Raw genomic sequence first — 19,473 nt, 5'->3', positions numbered from 1 at the left:
ACACAATCACCCCTGAGAGAAAAAAGACACGCATCCATGATCTTGCCTCTGGCCAAAAATGCAAAAGAAAGCTCTCGGATATGCTGAATCTGGTGGTATGATTTGCAATAAGGTTACATGATGTTTTGGTATTTAACCCTCTTTTTTAAAAATATGGCAAGTTTTCTGTCGCTCGTAACTTTTGGTAGGTAACATTTAACTTGGTGAATTTCCTACATTTTGAATGAGCATCAAATTTCTATTCTTTTGATAATCCAATGTTATCAAAACTCTGTTTCTTAAAGTTCCGGTTAATATTGAACCGCATTGCTCCTTCCTTACAATTTGTTCGTACGAATTGTTTCATAAAATAAATATCCATCAAAAATGTGGGAAAGAATAGTCCCCTTCACAATAGATGCAGTAATTGCAATTTTAGTGGAGCAAAAAAAAAACAAAGAAAAGAAAAAATTTTGAGATCAGGTGATTATTTCTGTTTAATAAGATGGGATGAGCAGCACTTAAGCCCCAATTGAATGACCAATAAACGTTTGTACTATTCAATTTCAAAGATTTAATTCAAACCCCCCTTTTTTTAGCTAAGAGAGTCAAAGCCAGAACGTCAATGGTGGGTGAGACTTGTCCTTCAGAAAAGATAGAATATTGGGGCGTATGTAATTCTTGTTGAAAATCTAAGGCAACAGAATTCTCAGTGGTATTTTGATTACACGCGAATGGTGCCAAATCAGTTTAAGTATATATTCCAGCTTGTTAGAGATAAGATAAAAAAAAGGACACAAGATGGAGAAGAAGCATTAGTAGAGAGGAAAGATTGGCTCTTACATTTAGATATTTAGCCACTGAAAATCGTAAACTTTTGCTATCTTTTCATTATTCTATTGGAAGGTCCATTGTTACTAAAATAATAGCTGAGACTGTTAAAGCTATATGGGAAACCTTGCAACCCATTATGATGAAGGCCCCTACTATTGAAGACTTTGAACAAATTTCAAAAGCTTTTGAAGAAAGATGGCTTTCCGAACCGCATGGGCTCAATAGATGGCAAACATATAAGAAATAAATGTTAGTAGAGATGCCTTATTGAGTCGTGTCAGGGCTCCTTATATGGGCATAGAATACTGACAGGGCTCCAAATATGGGCATAAAGTCATTAGGGAGAACACGTGGTTAATGGGGTCAATGACCTAAATTTCCAAGGTCGATGTTGTTGTTGTTTGGCCACGTGTAATGGCATGAGGGATGATTTACATAATCGGTGGGGGAATTATTGATTCACGAATGGGGGAATTAAGAAACAAAAATGGCTTCATTGTTGTTTGGTTAGCTTAACCTGAGAAATTGATTTACATAATCGCTAGGGGAAATTATTGATTCACGAAGGGGAGAATTAAGAAACATTAAGGCTTCTTTAATCTTAGGTCTGTGGGATAAACGTTCATTAGGTCAGAGAGAAAAATTAATATTCTATTTTTAAATAGGGCTTCATTGATCTTTAGTGTCATGAATTATAATTGACGAAGGGGAGAATTAAGAAACATTAAGGCTTCTTTAATCTTAGGTCTGAGGGATAAACGTTCTTTAGGTCAGAGAGAAAAATTAATATACTATTTTTAAATAGGGCTTCACGAAGGGGGAATTAAGAAACATTAAGGCTTCTTTAATCTTAGGTCTGAGGGATAAACATTCTTTAGGTCAGAGAGAAAAATTAATATTCTATTTTTAAATAGGGCTTCATTGATCTTTAGTGTCATGAATTATAAATGACATCACTTGTTATCTTGGAATTATGTGGGAGTCTAAAGAGATAGAAATTCTATTTTTAAATACGGCTTCACGGAGCTTTAAGTCGGAGAGATAAATTGATATTCTAACGAAACCATAATAGTTTAGCTAGGAAAATTTATGAGATGAAGAGATTAACGTAGGAAAGGGTTTCCTAGAAATTTGAAATGTGAAAGCACGGAGATGCCAAACAAAAGGAACACGAAGAAATTACTTTTAGGGATTATTTGGGCGAAACGGTTTTAGACAGCTTATGGAATTATTTCGGCGAAACCGTTAGAGACGTTGATTTAAAAGATGATCTAAAAGATGATTTTTGAGTGTGGTCGTTATAATACACAAGTTCCATTGAACAGTGTTGTGAGGTCCCCTACCCCAACCCCAAAGGGTTCCAATACCCCACCCCAACCCCGAAGGAAGTCCCCGGTACTCAAAGGTTCCCAGTGCTCCCACCCGGCCCCCAGACCCTCAAAGGCCCACCCCAGGCCCCCCAAAGGCACATCAAGCTCCCAAAAGACCACCGGGGTCCCAAAGGCCTTCACCCGGTCACCAAATGTCCCCCAGGCTCTCAACCGGCCTCCAGGACCCCCAAAGGCCCTCCACCGGCCCCCAAAGGTCCCCCAGGCTCCCAAAGTGCCCCCCACCCTCCCCTCCCTCTCCCTCTCCTCCCCACTCCTCACCGTCACCTCCCTCCCCCCTCCCATTCTCCCCTCCCCCTCCTCCCCTCCCCTCCCCCTACCCATTTTTTTAATATTTTTTGTGCATTGAGACACAGAAGGGACACCCACCCCCAACGGTCCCCCAAACACCCACCCCGGGCCCCCCAAACAGACCCCTCTCCCTTTTTTTAAAAATTTTTTATTGCTTTATTATATATTTTCTGAACAAGTTCCATTCATAATGTCATTCCTAAACCCATTTTCCAACCTCAAAGAGTCCCCACCCCAATTTGTAAATACTTTCTTGAATTTTTTAACATGGTATTTTTTAACTTTTTACGTTCCGACCTTACTCAAAGAGTCAAATTTAAAGTTCTATTCCAAATATTTTCCCGGAACAAGAAAAGTCCCAAGACATAACAAATTTAAAGTTCACTTCTAAATTTTTCCGTAGAAGATAGGAAAAGTTATACTATGATTGTGATTATTTTCTATGAAGATAAAAAATTTCACTTTAATTCTAAATTTTCTTAAATTCAGTTCTGACCATTCTCAAAGAGATGAAAAAATTTAAAGTTCTGTTCCAAATATTTCCCCGGAAGAAGAAAAGTTCAACTTCGATTCTGAATTTTCTCAATGAAAATGAAATAAGTTATTGATCATTTCTATTTTCCCAAAATAATATAAAATTTTCCACTTCAATTCAGATTTTTCTTAAACAGATGAAAAAATTTAAAATACTGTTCTAAATTTTTCATAGAAGATAGAAAAGTTCATGTTCTCTTCTGAATTTTATCAAAGAACATAATTCATTTCTAATTTCTCCAGATAAAATAAAAAGCTTCCACTTCAGTTTTAAGTTAACCAAGACATAAAAATTTAAAGTTCAATTCTAAATTTTTCTGTAGAAGATAGGAAAAGTTATACTATGATAGTGATTATTTTCCTTGAAGATAAAAAGTTTCACTTTAATTCTAAATTTTCTTAAATTCAGTTCCGACTTTTCACATAGAGAAGAAAAAAATTTTAATTTCTGTTCCAAATTTTTCATAGAATATTGGAAAAGTTATACTTTGATCGTGAATATTCAAGTTCTCTTCCGAATTTTACCAAAGAACACAATTCAATTCTAATTTCTCCAGAGAAAATAAAAAAGCTGACACTTAAGTTTTAAGTTCGCCATGACATAAAAAATTTTAAGTTCAGTTCTAAATTTCTACATGGAAGATAGGAAAAGTTATACTATGATTGTGATTATTTTCCATGAAGATAAAAAATTTCACTTTAATTCTAAATTTTCTTAAATTCAGTTCTGACCATTCTCAAAGAGATAAAAAAATTTAAATTTCTGTTCCAAATATTTCCCCGGAAGAAGAAAAGTTCAACTTCGATTATGAATTTTCTCAATGAAAATGAAATAAGTTATTGATCATTTCTATTTTCCCAAAATAATATAAAATTTTCCACTTCAATTCAGATTTTTCTCAAACAGATGAAAAAATTTAAAATACTGTTCTAAATTTTTCATAGAAGATAGAAAAGTTCTTGTTCTCTTCTGAATTTTATCAAAGAACATAATTCATTTCTAATTTCTCCAGAGAAAATAAAAAGCTTCCACTTCAGTTTCTTTATACTTTGATAGTGATTATTTTCCATGAAGATCAAAAGTTTCACTTTAATTCTAATTTTTCTTAAATTCAGTTCTGATTTTTCTCAAAGAGATGAAAAATTTTAAGTTCATTTCTAAATTTTTCTCTAGAAGATAGGAAAAGTTATACTACGATTGTGATTATTTTTCTGTGAAGATAAAAAGTTTCACTTTAATTCTAATTTTCTTAAGTTCACTTTCTGATTTTTTGCAAAGAGATGAAAAATTTAAAGTTCTGTTCAATATATTTTCTCGGAAGAAGAAAAGTTCAACTTCGATTCTGAATTTTCTCATTGAAAATGAAATAAGTTATTGATCAATTCTATATTCCCAAAATAATATAAAAATTTTCCACTTCACTTCAGATTTTTCTCGAAGAGATGAAAAATTTAAAATACTATTCCAAATTTTTCATAGAAGATAGAAAAGTTCAAGTTCTCTTCTGAATTTTACCAACAAACACAATTCAATTCTAATTTCTCCAGACAAAATAAAAAGCTTCCACTTCAGTTTTATGTACACCAAGACATAAAAAATTTAAAGTTCTGTTCTAAATTTTTCTGTAGAAAATATGAAAAGTTATACTATTTTAGTTATTATTTTCCATTAAGATAAAAAGTTTCACTTTAATTCTAAATTTTCTTAAATTCAGTTCCGACTTTTCACATAGAGATGAAAAAAATTTAAAGTTCTTTTCCAAATTTTTCATAGAATATTGGAAAAGTTATACATTGATCGTGAATATTCAAGTTCTCTTCCGAATTTTACCAAAGAACAAACTTCAATTCTAATTTCTCCAGAGAAAACAAAAATCTTCCACTTCACTTCATTATTTCACAAAGACATAAAGAAATTTAAAGTTCAATTCCAATTTTTCGGTGGAAGATAGAAAAAGTAATACCATACTTGTGAATATTTTCACGGAAGATAAAAAGTTCTAGTTCTATTTTAAATTTTCTCAACGAAGTCAAGGAAAGTTCAAGTTCTCTTCTGAATTTTCTCAATGAAAAAGAAATTATTCATTTATCATTTATATTTTTTTCCAAATAATATAAAAATTTTCCACTTTAGTTCATATCTGTATCGAAGAGATTAAAAATTTAAATACTGTTCCAAATTTTTCACAGAAGATAAAAAAGTTCAAGTTCTCTTCGGAATTTTACCAAAGAACACACTTCAATTCGAATTTCTCCAGAGAAAATAAAAATCTTCCACTTCAGTTCTTTATTTCACAAAGACACAAAGAAATTTAAAGTTAAATTCTAATTTTTAGGTGGAAGATATAAAAAGTAATAGCATACTTGTGAATATTTTCCTTGAAGATAAAAAGTTCTAGTTCAATTTTAAATTCTCTCAACGAAGTGAAGAAAAGCTCAAGTTCCCTTCTGAACTTTACCAAAGAACACACTTCAATTCAAATTTCTCCAGATAAAATACAAATCTTCCACTTCAGTTCTTTATTTCACAAAGACATAAAGAAATTTAAAGTTCAATTCTAATTTTTCGGTGGAAGATAGAAAAAGTAATATCATACTTGTGAATATTTTCACAGAAGATAAAAAGTTTCACTTTATTTATAATTTTTCTTAAATTTGGTTCTGATTTTTCTCAAAGAAATAAAAAATTTAAAGTTCTGTTCCAAATTTTTAATAGAAGATAGAAAAAGTTATACATTGATTGTGAATATTCAACATGAAGATAAGGAACTCTACTTTAATTCAGAGTTTTCTCGAAGAAGTGAAAAATGTTCAAGTTCTCCTATCTATGGCTAAGTTGGATAAAGACAAGCTATTTTCTTGCGAAAACACGCAAAATCAGAAAAAATGTTCAACATTCCTTTAGTACCTACACAATTAGACTAAAAATGAAGATATTTATGCAGAGTTTCAACTAGCTATGGCTATGTTTACTAAAGACAAGCTATTTTCTTGCGAAAACACACAAAATCAGAAAAAATTTTAAATGTTCATTTAGTACCTAAACAATTAGGCTAAAAATGAAGATATTTATGAACAGTTTCAACTAGCTATGGCTATGTTTACTAAAGACAAGCTATTTTCTTGAGAAAACACACAAAATCAGAAAAAATTTTAAATATTGATCTACTAACTACACAATTATGCTAAAAATGAAGATATTTATGCACAGTTTCAACTAGCTATGACTAAGTTTGCTAAAGACAAGCTATTTTCTTGCGAAAACACAAACAAAATCAGAAAAAATGTTCAATGTTCATTTAGTACCTACTCAATTAGACTAAAAATGAATTTATTTATGCAGAGTTTCAACTAGCTATGGCTAAGTTTGCTAAAGACAAGCTATTTTCTCACGAAAACACACAAAATCAGAAAAAAATTTGAAATGTTCCTATAGTACGTACTAAATTAGGCATAAATGATTAAATATATGCTGTGTTAATTATATATTATTAATAGTTTTATTAATAAAATCTATTTTCTTTATAAAACAAACAAAATCATAAAAAATGTTCAATATTCCTTTAGTACCTACGCAATTAGGCTGAAATGAAGATATTTATGCAGAGTTTCAACTATCTATGGCTGAGTTTGCTAAAGACAAGCCATTTTCTTGCAAAAACACACAAAATCAGAAGTAAAATGTTCAATGTTCCTTTAGTACCTACGCAATTAGGATTAAATGAAGATATTTATGCAGAGTTTCAACTATCTATGGCTAAGTTTGCTAAAGACAAGCCATTTTCTTGCGAAAACACACAAAATCAGAAAAAATGTTCAATGTTCCTTTGATACCTATACAATTAGGCTTAAATGAAGATATTTATGCAGAGTTTCAACTAGCTATGGCTAAGTTTGCTAAAGACAAGCTATTTTCTTACAAAAACACAAACAAAATCAGAAGTAAAATGTTCAATGTTCCTCTAGTACCTACACAATTAGACTAAAAATGAAGATATTTATGCAGAGTTTCAACTAGCAATGGCTAAGTTTATTAAAGACAAGCTATTTTCTTGCGAAAACACACAAAATCAGAAAAAATGTTCAATGTTCCTTTAGTACCTACGCAATTAGACTAAAAATGAAGGTATTTATGCAGAGTTTCAACTAGCTATGGCTAAGTTTGCTAAAGACAAGCTATTTTCTTGCGAAAACACAAACAAAATCAGGAAAAATGTTCAATGTTCCTTTAGTACCTACGCATTTAGACTGAAATGAAGATATTTATGCAGAGTTTCAACTAGCTATGGCTAAGTTTGCTAAAGACAAGCTATTTTCTTGCGAAAACACACAAAATCAGAAAAAAATGTACAATGTTCCTCTAGTACCTACGCAATTAGGCTGAAATGAAGATATATATGCAGAGTTTCAACTATCTATGGCTAAGTTTGCTAAAGACAAGCTATTTTCTTGCGAAAAAACACAAAATCAGAAAAAATGTTCAATGTTCCTCTAGTAACTACGCAATTAAGATTAAATGAAGATATTTAATCATAGTTTAAAATATATATTGCTAATTTTTATAAATAAAATAAATTTAATTGATAAAAAAAAAACAAAAAGAAAATTATTTAAATGTACATATAGTAACTACGAAATTAGTATAAAATGAAGATATTTATGCAGAGTTTAAACTAACTATGGCTAAGTTTGCTAAAGACAAGCTATTTTCTTGCGAAAACAAAAACAAAATCAGAAAAAATGTTAAATTGTCCATTATTAAATTATCAAATATTCTTTAAATGTAGATATTTATGCAGAGTTTCAACTATCTTTGGCTAATTTTTCTAAAGACAAGCTATTTTCTTGCGAAAAAACACAAAATCAGAAAAAATTTTCAATGTTCCTTTAGTACATACACAATTAGGCTAAAAATGAAGATATTTATGCACAGTTTCAACTAGCTATGGCTAAGTTTGCTAAAGACAAGCTATTTTCTTGTGAAAACACACAAAATCATAAAAAATGTTCAATGTTCCTTTATTACCTACGCAATTAGGCTGAAATGAAGATATTTATGCAGAGTTTCAACTATCTATGGCTAAGTTTGCTAAAGACAAGCTATTTTCTCACGAAAACACACAAAATCAGAAAAAATGTTCAATGTTCCTTTTGTACCTACGCAATTAGGCTTAAATGAAGATATTTATGCAGAGTTTCAACTAACTATGGCTAAGTTTGCTAAAGACAATCTATTTTCTTGCGAAAACACAAAAAAAATCAGAAAAAATGTTCAATGTTCCTTTAGTAACTAAGCAATTAGGATAAAAATGAAGATATTTATGCAGAGTTTCAACTAGCTATGGCTAAGTTTGATAAAGACTTGATATTTTCTTGAGAAAACACACACAATCAGCAAAAATGTTCAATGTTCCTTTAGTACCTACGCAATTAGGATAAAAATTAAGATATTTATGCACTGTTTCAACTAGCTATGGCTAAGTTTGCTAAAGACAAGCTATTTTATTGCGAAAACACAGAAAATCAGAAAAAATATTGTTAGGTTAGGTTAAGTTAGATTAGGTTAGGTTAGCCTACGTACGCGTGCATATAGGTTAGGTTAGGTTGGATTAAGTTAGGTTAGGTTAAGTTAGATTAAGTTAGGTTAGGTTAGGCTAGGTTAGCCTACGTACGCGCGCGTACGTAGGCTAACCTAGCCTAACCTAAGTTAACCTAACTTAATCTAACCTAACTTAACCTAACCTAACTTTTTTGAACATTTTTTCTGATTTTGTGTGTTTTCGCAAGAAAATAGCTTGTCTTTAGCAAACTTAGCCATAGCTAGCTGAAACTCTGCATAAATATCTTCATTTTTAGTCTAATTGCGTAGGTACTAGAGGAACATTGATCATTTTACTTCTGATTTTGTGTGTTTTTGTAAGAAAATAGCTTGTCTTTAGCAAACTTAGCCATAGCTAGTTGAAACTCTTCATAAATATCTTAATTTTTAGTCTAAGTATGTAGGTACTAAATGAACATTTATAATTTTTCTGATTTTTTGTTTTTTCATATAAAAATATCTTGTATTTAGCCAACTTAGCCATAGATAGGAGAACTTGAACAGATTGTACTACTTCGAGAAAACTCTGAACTAAATTAGAGTTCCATATGTTCATGTTGAATATTCACATTCAATGTATAACTTTTTCTATCTTCTATGAAAAATTTGAAACAGAACTTTAAATTTCTTATTTCTTTGAGAAAAATCAGAACCAAATTTAAGAAAAATTATAAATAAAGTGAAACTTTTTATCTTCTGTGAAAATATTCACAAGTATGATATTACTTTTTCTATCTTCCACCGAAAAATTAGAATTGAAATTTAAATTTCTTTATGTCTTTGTGAAATAAAGAACTTAAGTGGAAGATTTTTGTTTTCTCTGGAGAAATTAGAATTGAAGTTTGTTCTTTGGTAAATTTCAGAAGTGAACTTGAACTTTTCTTCACTTCGTTGAGAAAATTTAAACTTGAACTAGAACTTTTTATCTTCCAGGAAAATATTCACAAGTATGGTATTACTTTTTCTATCTTCCCCCGAAAAATTAGAATTGAACTTTAAATTTCTTTATGTCTTTGTGAAATAAAGAACTGAAGTGGAAGATTTTTATTTTATCTGGAGAATTTAGAATTGAATTGTGTTCTTTGATAAAATTCAGAAGAGAACTTGAACTTTGTTATCTTCTGTTAAAAATTTGGAACAGTATATAAATTTTTAATCTCTTCGAGACAGATCTGAACTAAAGTGGCAAATTTTTATATTATTTGGAAAAAAATATAAATTATAAATGACTAATTTCTTTTTAATTGATAAAATTCAGAAGAGAACTTGAACTTTCCTTGACTTCGTTGTGAAAATTTAAAATTGAAATAGAACTTTTTATCTTCCGTGAAAATATTCACAAGTATGGTATTACTTTTTCCATCTTCCACCGAAAAATTAGAATTGAACTTTAAATTTCTTTATGTCTTTGTGAAATAATGAAGTGAAGTAGAAGATTTTTTTTTCTCTGGAGAAATTAGAATTGAAGTGTGTTCTTTGATAAAATTCAGAAGAGAACTTGAATATTCACGATCAAAGTATAACTTTTCCAATATTCTATGAAAAATTTGGAACAGAACTTTAAATTTTTTTCATCTCTATGTGAAAAGTCGGAACTGAATTTAAGAAAATTTAGAATTAAAGTGAAACTTTTTATCTTCATGGAAAATAATCACTAAAATAGTATAGCTTTTCCTATTTTCTACAGAAAAATTTATAGCACAACTTTAAAGTTTTTTTGTCTTGATGTACATAAAACTGAAGTGGAATCTTTTTATTTTTTATTGAGAAATTAGAATTGACGTGGGTTTGTTGGTAAAGTTCAGAAGAGAACTTGAACTTTTGTATTTTCTATGAAAAATTTGTACTAGTAATTTAAATTTTTCATTTCTTTGAGAAAAATCTGAAGTGAAGTGGAAAATTTTTATATTATTTTGGGAATATAGAATTGATCAATAACTTATTTCATTTTCAATGAGAAAATTCAGAATCGAAGTTGAACTTTTCTTCTTCCGAGAAAATATATTGAACAGAACTTTAAATTTTTTCATCTATTTGAGAAAGGTCGGAACTGAATTTAAAAAAATTTAGAATTAAAGTGAAACTTTTTATCATCATAGAACAGAACTTTAAATTTTTCATCTCTTTGCAGAAAATAGGAAAGTGAACTTAAGAAAATTAGAATTAAAGTGAAACTTTTTATCTTCACAGAAAAATAATCACAATCGTAGTATAACTTTTCCTATCTTCTAGAGAAAAATTTAGAAATGAACTTTAAATTTTTCATCTCTTTGAGAAAAATCAGAACTGCATTTAAGAAAATTTAGAATTAAAGTGAAACTTTTTATCTTCATAGAAAATAATCACAATCAAAGTATAACTATTCCTATCTTCTACAGAACAATTTAGAACAGAACTTTAAATTTTTTATGTCTTGGTGAACTTAAAACTGAAGTGGAAGCTTTTTATTTTCTCTGGAGAAATTAGAAATGAATTATGTTCTTTGATAAAATTCAGAAGAGAACAATAACTTTTCTATATTCTATGAAAAATTTAGAACAGTATTTTAAATTTTTTCATCTGTTTGAGAAAAATCTGAATCGAAGTGGAAAATTTTATATTATTTTGTGAAAATAGAAATGATCAATAACTTATTTCATTTTAATTGAGAAAATTCATAATCTAAGTTGAACTTTTCTTCTTCCGGGGAAATATTTGGAACAGAACTTTAAATTTTTTTATCTCTTTGAGAATGGTCAGAACTGAATTTAAGAAAATTTAGAATTAAAGTGAAATTTTTTATCTTCATAGAAAATAATCACAATCATAGTATAACTTTTCCTATCTTCTATGTAGAAATTTAGAACTGAGCTTTAAATTTTTTATGTCATGGCGAACTTAAAACTGAAGTGGCAGCTTTTTATTTTCTCTGGAGAAATTAGAATTGAATTGTGTTCTTTGGTAAAATTCATAAGATAACTTGAATATTCACGATCAAAGTATAACTTTTCCAATATTCTATGAAAAATTTGGAACAGAACTTTAAATTTTTTTCATCTCTATGTGAAAAGTCGGAACTGAATTTAAGAAAATTTAGAATTAAAGTGAAACTTTTTATCTTCTTCGAAAATAATCACTATCATAGTATAACTTTTCCTATCTTCTACAGAAAAATTTAGAACAGAACTTTAAATTTTTTATGTCTTGGTGAACTTAAAACTGAAGTGGAAGCTTTTGATTTTCTCTGGAGAAATTAGAAATGAATTATGTTCTTTGATAAAATTCAGAAGAGAACATGAACTTTTCTATCTTCTATGAAAAATTTAGAACAGTATTTTAAATTTTTCCATCTGTTTGAGAAAAATCTGAATTGAAGTGGAAAATTTTATATTATTTTGGGAAAATAGAAATGATCAATAACTTATTTAATTTTCATTGAGAAAATTCAGAATCGAAGTTGAACTTTTCTTCTTCCGGGGAAATATTTGGAACAGAACTTTAAATTTTTTTATCTCTTTGAGAATGGTCAGAACTGAATTTAAGAAAATTTAGAATTAAAGTGAAATTTTTTATCTTCATAGAAAATTATCACAATCATAGTATAACTTTTCCTATCTTCTACGGAAAAATTTAGAAGTGAACTTTAAATTTTTTATGTCTTGGGACTTTTCTTGTTCCGGGAAAATATGTGGAATAGAACTTTAAATTTGACTCTTTGAGAAAGGTCGGAACGTAAAAAGTTAAAAAATACCATGTTAGAAAATTCAAGAAAGTATTTACAAATTGGGGTGGGGACTCTTTGAGGTTGGAAAATGGGTTTAGGAATGACATTATGAATGGAACTTGTTCAGAAAAGATATAATAAAGCCATAAAAAAGTATTAAAAAAATGGAGAGGGGACTCTTTGGGGGCCCGGGGAGGGTGTTTGGGGGACCCTTGGGGGAGGGTGTCCCTTCTGTGTCTCAATGCACAAAAAATATTAAAAAAATGGGTAGGGGGAGGGGAGGGGAGGGGGAGGGAGGTGACGGTGAGGAGTGGGGAGGAGAGGGGGAGGGGAGGGTGGGGGGCCCTTTGGGAGCCTGGGGGACCTTTGGGGGCCGGTGGAGGGCCTTTGGGGGTCCTGGAGGCCGGTTGAGAGCCTGGGGGACATTTGGTGACCGGGTGAAGGCCTTTGGGACCCCGGTGGTCTTTTGGGAGCTCGATGTGCCTTTGGGGGGCCTGGGGTGGGCCTTTGAGGGTCTGGGGGCCGGGTGGGAGCCCTGGGAACCTTTGAGTACCGGGGACTTCCTTCGGGGTTGGGGTGGGGGATTGGAACCCTTTGGGGTTGGGGTAGGGGACCTCACAACACTGTTCAATGGAACTTGTGTATTATAACGACCACACTCAAAAATCATCTTTTAAATCATCTTTTAAATCAACGTCTCTAACGGTTTCGCCGAAATAATTCCATAAGCTGTCTAAAACCGTTTCGCCCAAATAATCCCTAAAAGTAATTTCTTCGTGTTCCTTTTGTTTGGCATCTCAGTGCTTTCACATTTCAAATTTCTAGGAAACCCTTTCCTACGTTAATCTCTTCATCTCATAAATTTTCCTAGCTAAACTATTATGGTTTCGTTAGAATATCAATTTATCTCTCCGACTTAAAGCTCCGTGAAGCCGTATTTAAAAATAGAATTTCTATCTCTTTAGACTCCCACATAATTCCAAGATAACAAGTGATTTCATTTATAATTCATGACACTAAAGATCAATGAAGCCCTATTTAAAAATAGAATATTAATTTTTCTCTCTGACCTAAAGAACGTTTATCCCTCAGACCTAAGATTAAAGAAGCCTTAATGTTTCTTAATTCCCCCTTCGTGAAGCCCTATTTAAAAATAGTATATTAATTTTTCTCTCTGACCTAAAGAACGTATATCCCTCAGACCTAAGATTAAAGAAGCCTTAATGTTTCTTAATTCTCCCCTTCGTCAATTATAATTCCTGACACTAAAGATCAATGAAGCCCTATTTAAAAATAGAATATTAATTTTTCTCTCTGACCTAAAGAACGTTTATCCCACAGACCTAAGATTAAAGAAGCCTTAATTTTTCTTAATTCTCCCCTTCGTGAATCAATAATTTCCCCTAGCGATTATGTAAATCAATTTCTCAGGTTAAGCTAACCAAACAACAATGAAGCCATGTTTGTTTCTTAATTCCCCCATTCGTGAATCAATAATTTCCCCACCGATTATGTAAATCATCCCTCATGCCATTACACGTGGCCAAACAACAACAACATCGACCTTGGAAATTTAGGTCATTGACCCCATTAACCACGTGTTCTCCCTAATGACTTTATGCCCATATTTGGAGCCCTGTCAGTATTCTATGCCCATATAAGGAGCCCTGACACGACTCAATAAGGCATCTCTACTAATGTTCTACAAACTCAGGCTCAGTGTTTTACAATATAAAAGTTTCTTCAGTATTGTGCTTCTAGCTGTTGCTGATGCAACATATAAGTTTATAGTTGTGCATATCGGTGTAGAAGGAAGCTCCAGTGAATCTGGGGTGTTTTCAAAAAGTTCTTTTGGAAAAGGTATTCTAGAAAGCACAATAGAATTACTCCCACAAAGAGTCATTGGAACCCATAGTTTAACCCCTGCATTTGTTGGGGATCAGGCTTTTCCATTACGAAACAATATAATGAGACCTTTCCCAGAAAATGAACATGAGTTATCACGCTCTAAGAGAATTTTTAACTGCAGATTATCAAGGGCTACATTGAGCGTTGAGAATGCATTTGGAGTCTTAGCTGCTTGCTGGAGAATATTTTACAGGCCAATAGGTAATAAGCTAGAGACAGTCAAGAACATAACCATGACATGTGTATGCCTTCATAACTATCTGGTAGTCGAAGCTCTGAGTACTGCAATTCAAGCCTTTTATATTGCGCTTTTTCAAGGAAACACTATTCAAAGAAACGGAGAAATTATGCCTTTCAATGGAGACTATCAGAGCCTCCCTTTTTGGAGCAGCCATGTGAGCCAGCAAGGGTCCAATAATCACACACTCCTGGCCAATGAGACTCAAATGAACTTTCAAGAATATTTCAATTCCCATGATGGACAGCTATCTTGGCAAAGTGATCATCTCTTTGGAAGTTCCAGATAACCAAACCACAAGAGAAATATAAAATACATTTTATGCAAAACTGACGCAAAACTATCAAGGGAGTTGAAATTCAAGATTCTTTTGTTTTTTCGTTGTATCATTAAACAGTACTTATAACCATATTTTCATCAATTTATTAAAAAATAAACAGATTTTCACTGTCTTTGATTTTCTCTGAGAACAGTTTTCCAGTGAATCTTCTACTGACTCTACCTTTCGTCAAACAAGAAAATGACAGTAAAGGCTTGTCGCTTTTTTAAAGCGTGGCAAAAAATGTTTTTGACTAAATAAAGGAGGGAAAAAAAATCAGATCTGCACCTCGTCGGTTGTAGCCAGGTCATACAGCACCTGTTTTATCTTTCATTTTGCCATGGCGTTTTTCCCCTGTCCAGTTGCTTCAGGTCATTACATACATACATGCCAAATGCATAGTCAGGATTTTGGCTATCCTTTGTTTGCTCCAAGAGCAGTTTTTCTAACGAATCTTCTAAAACCTCCAATTTTTTTTCTTTTTGAACTGGGTTTCTTTGGTTCTTTATATACTGAAGAACTTGAACCGCTGTAACAAAATATTACTGTAATTATTTATACTGAGGTAATTCGTACAGGTTACTGAAAAAAAAACAAATGTGATTATTATCATTAAATAACCTACAGACTAGAACATAATTTGTAATTTACTGAAAGGTAGGAGTAGATTAAATATTTTCACTTATTAAACTTAAACAAATGAAAAATTATTTGGAGTTTAATGAAAAAATATCAGTACATCTATATTAAACTGTCAATCCACATTTGTTTTCGTTTTTTTTTTCAGTAAAATACAAGTTGTGCTCTTTGGTTGGAATGGGAGGATGTCTTAAAGAAAGATTTAAGGGAATTGGAAGAATGATCAACTTCACTGAAGGGAATGAATTAATATATTGAAAAACTGTTAAGCTATACAACACAGACAGAGAAAAAAATAAAAAGAGAACATACAATCAGTGAATTCAACCATCAAAGGAAAATAAAAATATTCAATAAAAGTTTAAAAGAAAATTTGAATTATAAAGAGTCATAGTGACAAATTTGGAAATAGTGTGAATATCATAATTATAAATGTAGTGTAATGATAAGCCAAAATATAAAGTGATAAGAAAAGATAGTGGAATTCAGGATGGGGATGCCTTTATAATTATATTAGACTGTAAATTCATACTTTCATTAGGGAGGTATGATTGTCCATTCATACACAGATGCATAGTCCTGATCCTACCCTGATCCAACTTGGTCAACCCGGGCAAAGGTACAGATTTGTTCTCCCTCATAAAAACAATTGATCTCTTACTTCAAATTATTCAGTCAATTTTTGCTGTAAAATTGTGCGTATACTGTTCAGCGGAAGCAACATAAAACTAGTCGAAACAGCATTTAAACAAATCAGTTTACTGTATATCCTGGTTCCATTGAGAGGGCCTCTGCACTGCACCATACATTAAAGGGCCAACTAATCTGCACCTTATTCTAGCCAGATTATAGCTTAATGAAAAGGGTAAAGGTGTAGATTATTTACCACCAAACTGTCCAGTAGGAGCAGGATATATTGTAGGCTATTTCCTGGTACTATTGGCAGTAGTGACCTATCTTCAGGTCCGACCTGGCCCATAGGGGGTATACTGTTAGAGTTGCTAGTCCCTCAAGACGCTGTTACGCACACCAGGGTCTTGCGCAATACTTCAGTACACCTGTATGTTATGTAATAGAAATTGTTTGTTTACTTATGCAAATGTTTTCCTCAAGATGCTGGTGTTTGTTACGTAATAGGAGATTGTTTTCTTTGATTGTTACGTAATATCAGATTGTTTGCCTACGTTGAGGATGACGCATTCTCGCGTGACTTGTTATACTTATTGAGGGTAGCGTAGTCTCGCGTGACTTGCTAGAGCTCAGGGCTCGCTAGTCAAGTGGGGAACCCCCGCTTGTAGCTGAGGATGGTGCACACGTGAGTGTCACGTAATGACGGCACATACATGGATGTTACGTAATGATTGCGCACATGTGGGTGTTACGTAATGACGGCGCACACGTATGTGTTGCGTAATGATTGTGCACACGTGGGATGTTACGTAATACTATAAGAGTTTTTTTCTTCAAGATTTCATTCTCTTCAAGGCGTTTTTTTTGTTGAGATATTTTCTTCAAGATCTTTTAATGCTTTTTTTCTTTTTTCGAGATTTATTTTTCTTCAAGATTTTTTCTGTTTTTCTTCTTCAAGATTTTCTTTTCTTTAAGATTTTTTCCTCAGGGGACCAATATAATTCGTCATCAAAGATTTTTATCCCCTTTAGAAATCGAATGTAAGACCAGGTATATCTCCAATGGAACGGTTGACTTATGCACCTGGACCAATATGCAATTGATGTTGTTATGTTTCGGAAAATACTTTCTAGTGGAAATGGTTCAATAAAGCTATGGATTGCGTGTTTTCTATCTCTGGAATAATTCACATACAGGGAGAAAATCGATTACTTGAAATTGGTTACATTTGACGCGCACCTGCTTGCTATAATGTTATAAACTTTCTAATGTGAGCTAGACAAGACTCTGTTTTGATTCTCAAATGGCTTTGTAAAACAAGGACTTTTTACTGTAATATACGAGTTTTTTTTAATAAACAAATCAAAAACACTATTGAAACACTTATATTATACAGGCAGGAAAGGGTTATTTTCCATTATAAAGTCATTCAATCGGGGATTATCAACATAAATGCTGCGAAATTCTTCACAAGTATATCCACAACATCAAAAATATAAATGCTACACGAAAACCATTAGGCCTAGTTTAAATAAATAGATCTTGTACTCGCTTTTCAATTTGGTCTGGGAACCTTCGTAATCCTCCGAGAACGAGTATAAATTAAACAATGTATTCGACATTTTTTTGAATAAACCTTTTCTTTATTCCTTTCAACCATTGGTTCCATACATTTTCCCCTGTAAAATTATAAACTTCTAAAACATGCAGAAGTTACCTTCTAAAACATGCAGAAGTTACCTTCTAAAAACAGGGCAACCCCCTCCTTGTATTTTAAATATGGCTCCTAAGTTTCAACCTCGCTCCTTACCTTTAGCAAAACATTTGATCTATTGCAAAATGTTTCGTTTTTAATTATATATTTTCTTATTGTTTAAAAAGGACATAGAATTTAAAACATTTCTTGAATGAACCTTCCCCTTATTTCCACCGATTTTGTAAAAGCCGGCTGCCCCATGACATTACTGTGATACATATTATCATTCCTAAGGTATTCTTAGATATTTTTATTATAAAAATAGGGCTTAAAATCCATTGATTCGTGTTTTCGCAAGCCACCCCCAACGTAAGCCACAAAAATAACTCACCATAGGAGTCTGAAATTCACATGACCCCTTAACCTAAGGAAGAAACTAATCTAAGAATACATTATTGCGATTTAAACTCTCTTACGAAATGGGAAAAAATAATTCCGCTTTGGTATTTCTATTTTCGGAAGAAAGTCGAACAACCCAGGTTGAAACATAAGAATGAGAAAAGAAACAAAGCCATTCTCCTTTGGTATTGCTATTTTTGGAAAAAGTCGAATAATCCAGGATGAAACACAGGGATGGGAAAAGGAACTAAGTCATTCCGCTTTAGTATTGCTATTTTTAAAAAAAAGTCAAACAATTCTGGTTGAAACAAAAGAATGAGGAAAGAAACAAAGCAATTCTGCTTTAGTATTGCTATTTTCAGAAGAAAAAAAAAGTCAAACAACCCGCTTGAAACAAAGAAACGGGAAAAAACAGAACAATTCCATTTTGGTATTGTTTAATTTGGGGGGAAAAGTCGTATAACTCTGGTTAAAACAAAGGAATAAGAAAAGAAACAAAGCGATTCCGCTTTGGTATTGCTATTTTCGGAAAAATTGGGAACATCCCTGGTTGATAAATAAAAGTTCAAATAGGGATAAAATCCTTTTAATAGACAGTGATGATAGAAATTCACAAAAATACCAGATATTTCGGTCACATATACAGTGAAAGTCATCAGTAGTAAAACTAAAATAAAACAATTTAAAACAAAAGTTTATATACTAAATCAAATAACACTACATATTGTTTGAATCTCTAATTCTTTTCAAAGCAAAGGCGGAAGCTATTCTCTTTGACCTTCTTGGATTCGGTTCATTAGCGTTCAATGATATAACATTTGGACAAAGGTCAACTACATTGGATAAATTGAACTTTACTCTGTCAGATTTTAATAAATTATCATAGATAGAGTCCAGCCCATATTCACCTGTATCCCGATTCAAAGCAATATTCTTGAATAAGATTTTCTTTATTTCAAGAATTTCACGAAAATTTTGCTTTAAACACCGATCCCTAGAAATCAAAGAGACATTCTCGAACAAAATAAAATGGTCTAGAAAATTAAAAATATGTTCCGAAAGGGCTGAAGCCCTTTCCGAAAGGGCTTTCTGAAATATGTTCCGAAAGGGCTGAAATGTTCCGAAAGGGACTTCAGCCCTTTCGGAACATATTTTTAATTTTCTAGACCATTTTATTTTGTTCGAGAATGTCTCTTTGATTTCTAGGGATCGGGGTTTAAAGCAAAATTTTCGTGAAACTCTTAAAATAAAGAAAATCTTATTCAAGAATATTGCTTTGAATCGGGATACAGGTGAATATGGGCTGGACTCTATCT

At 31.9% G+C, this 19,473-nt stretch overlaps 1 protein-coding gene across 2 annotated transcripts in view; it reads left to right on the top strand.

Annotated features, from left to right (window-relative positions):
• Nucleotides 1-19,473, top strand: part of LOC148952921 (uncharacterized) — a 94,215-nt gene that overhangs the window by 53,142 nt on the left and 21,600 nt on the right. The window contains exon 1 of one of the 2 annotated variants that reach the window (XM_089088177.1): nucleotides 5-95. The exons of the other annotated variant lie outside the window; for it this stretch is intronic. Coding sequence (XP_088944303.1) covers nucleotides 59-95 — 37 coding nt within the window. The 5' untranslated portion in view covers nucleotides 5-58. Of the gene's footprint in view, nucleotides 1-4; nucleotides 96-19,473 lie in introns of those variants that run through there. 2 annotated transcript variants of the gene reach the window in all.

Source organism: Artemia sp. Qi Xiang Cuo, chromosome 4, assembly GCF_049724085.1.
Source record: "Artemia sp. Qi Xiang Cuo chromosome 4, ASM4972408v1, whole genome shotgun sequence".
Classification (NCBI taxonomy): Eukaryota; Metazoa; Arthropoda; class Branchiopoda; order Anostraca; family Artemiidae; genus Artemia; species Artemia sp. Qi Xiang Cuo.
This window is presented reverse-complemented; position numbering and strand designations above follow the sequence as displayed.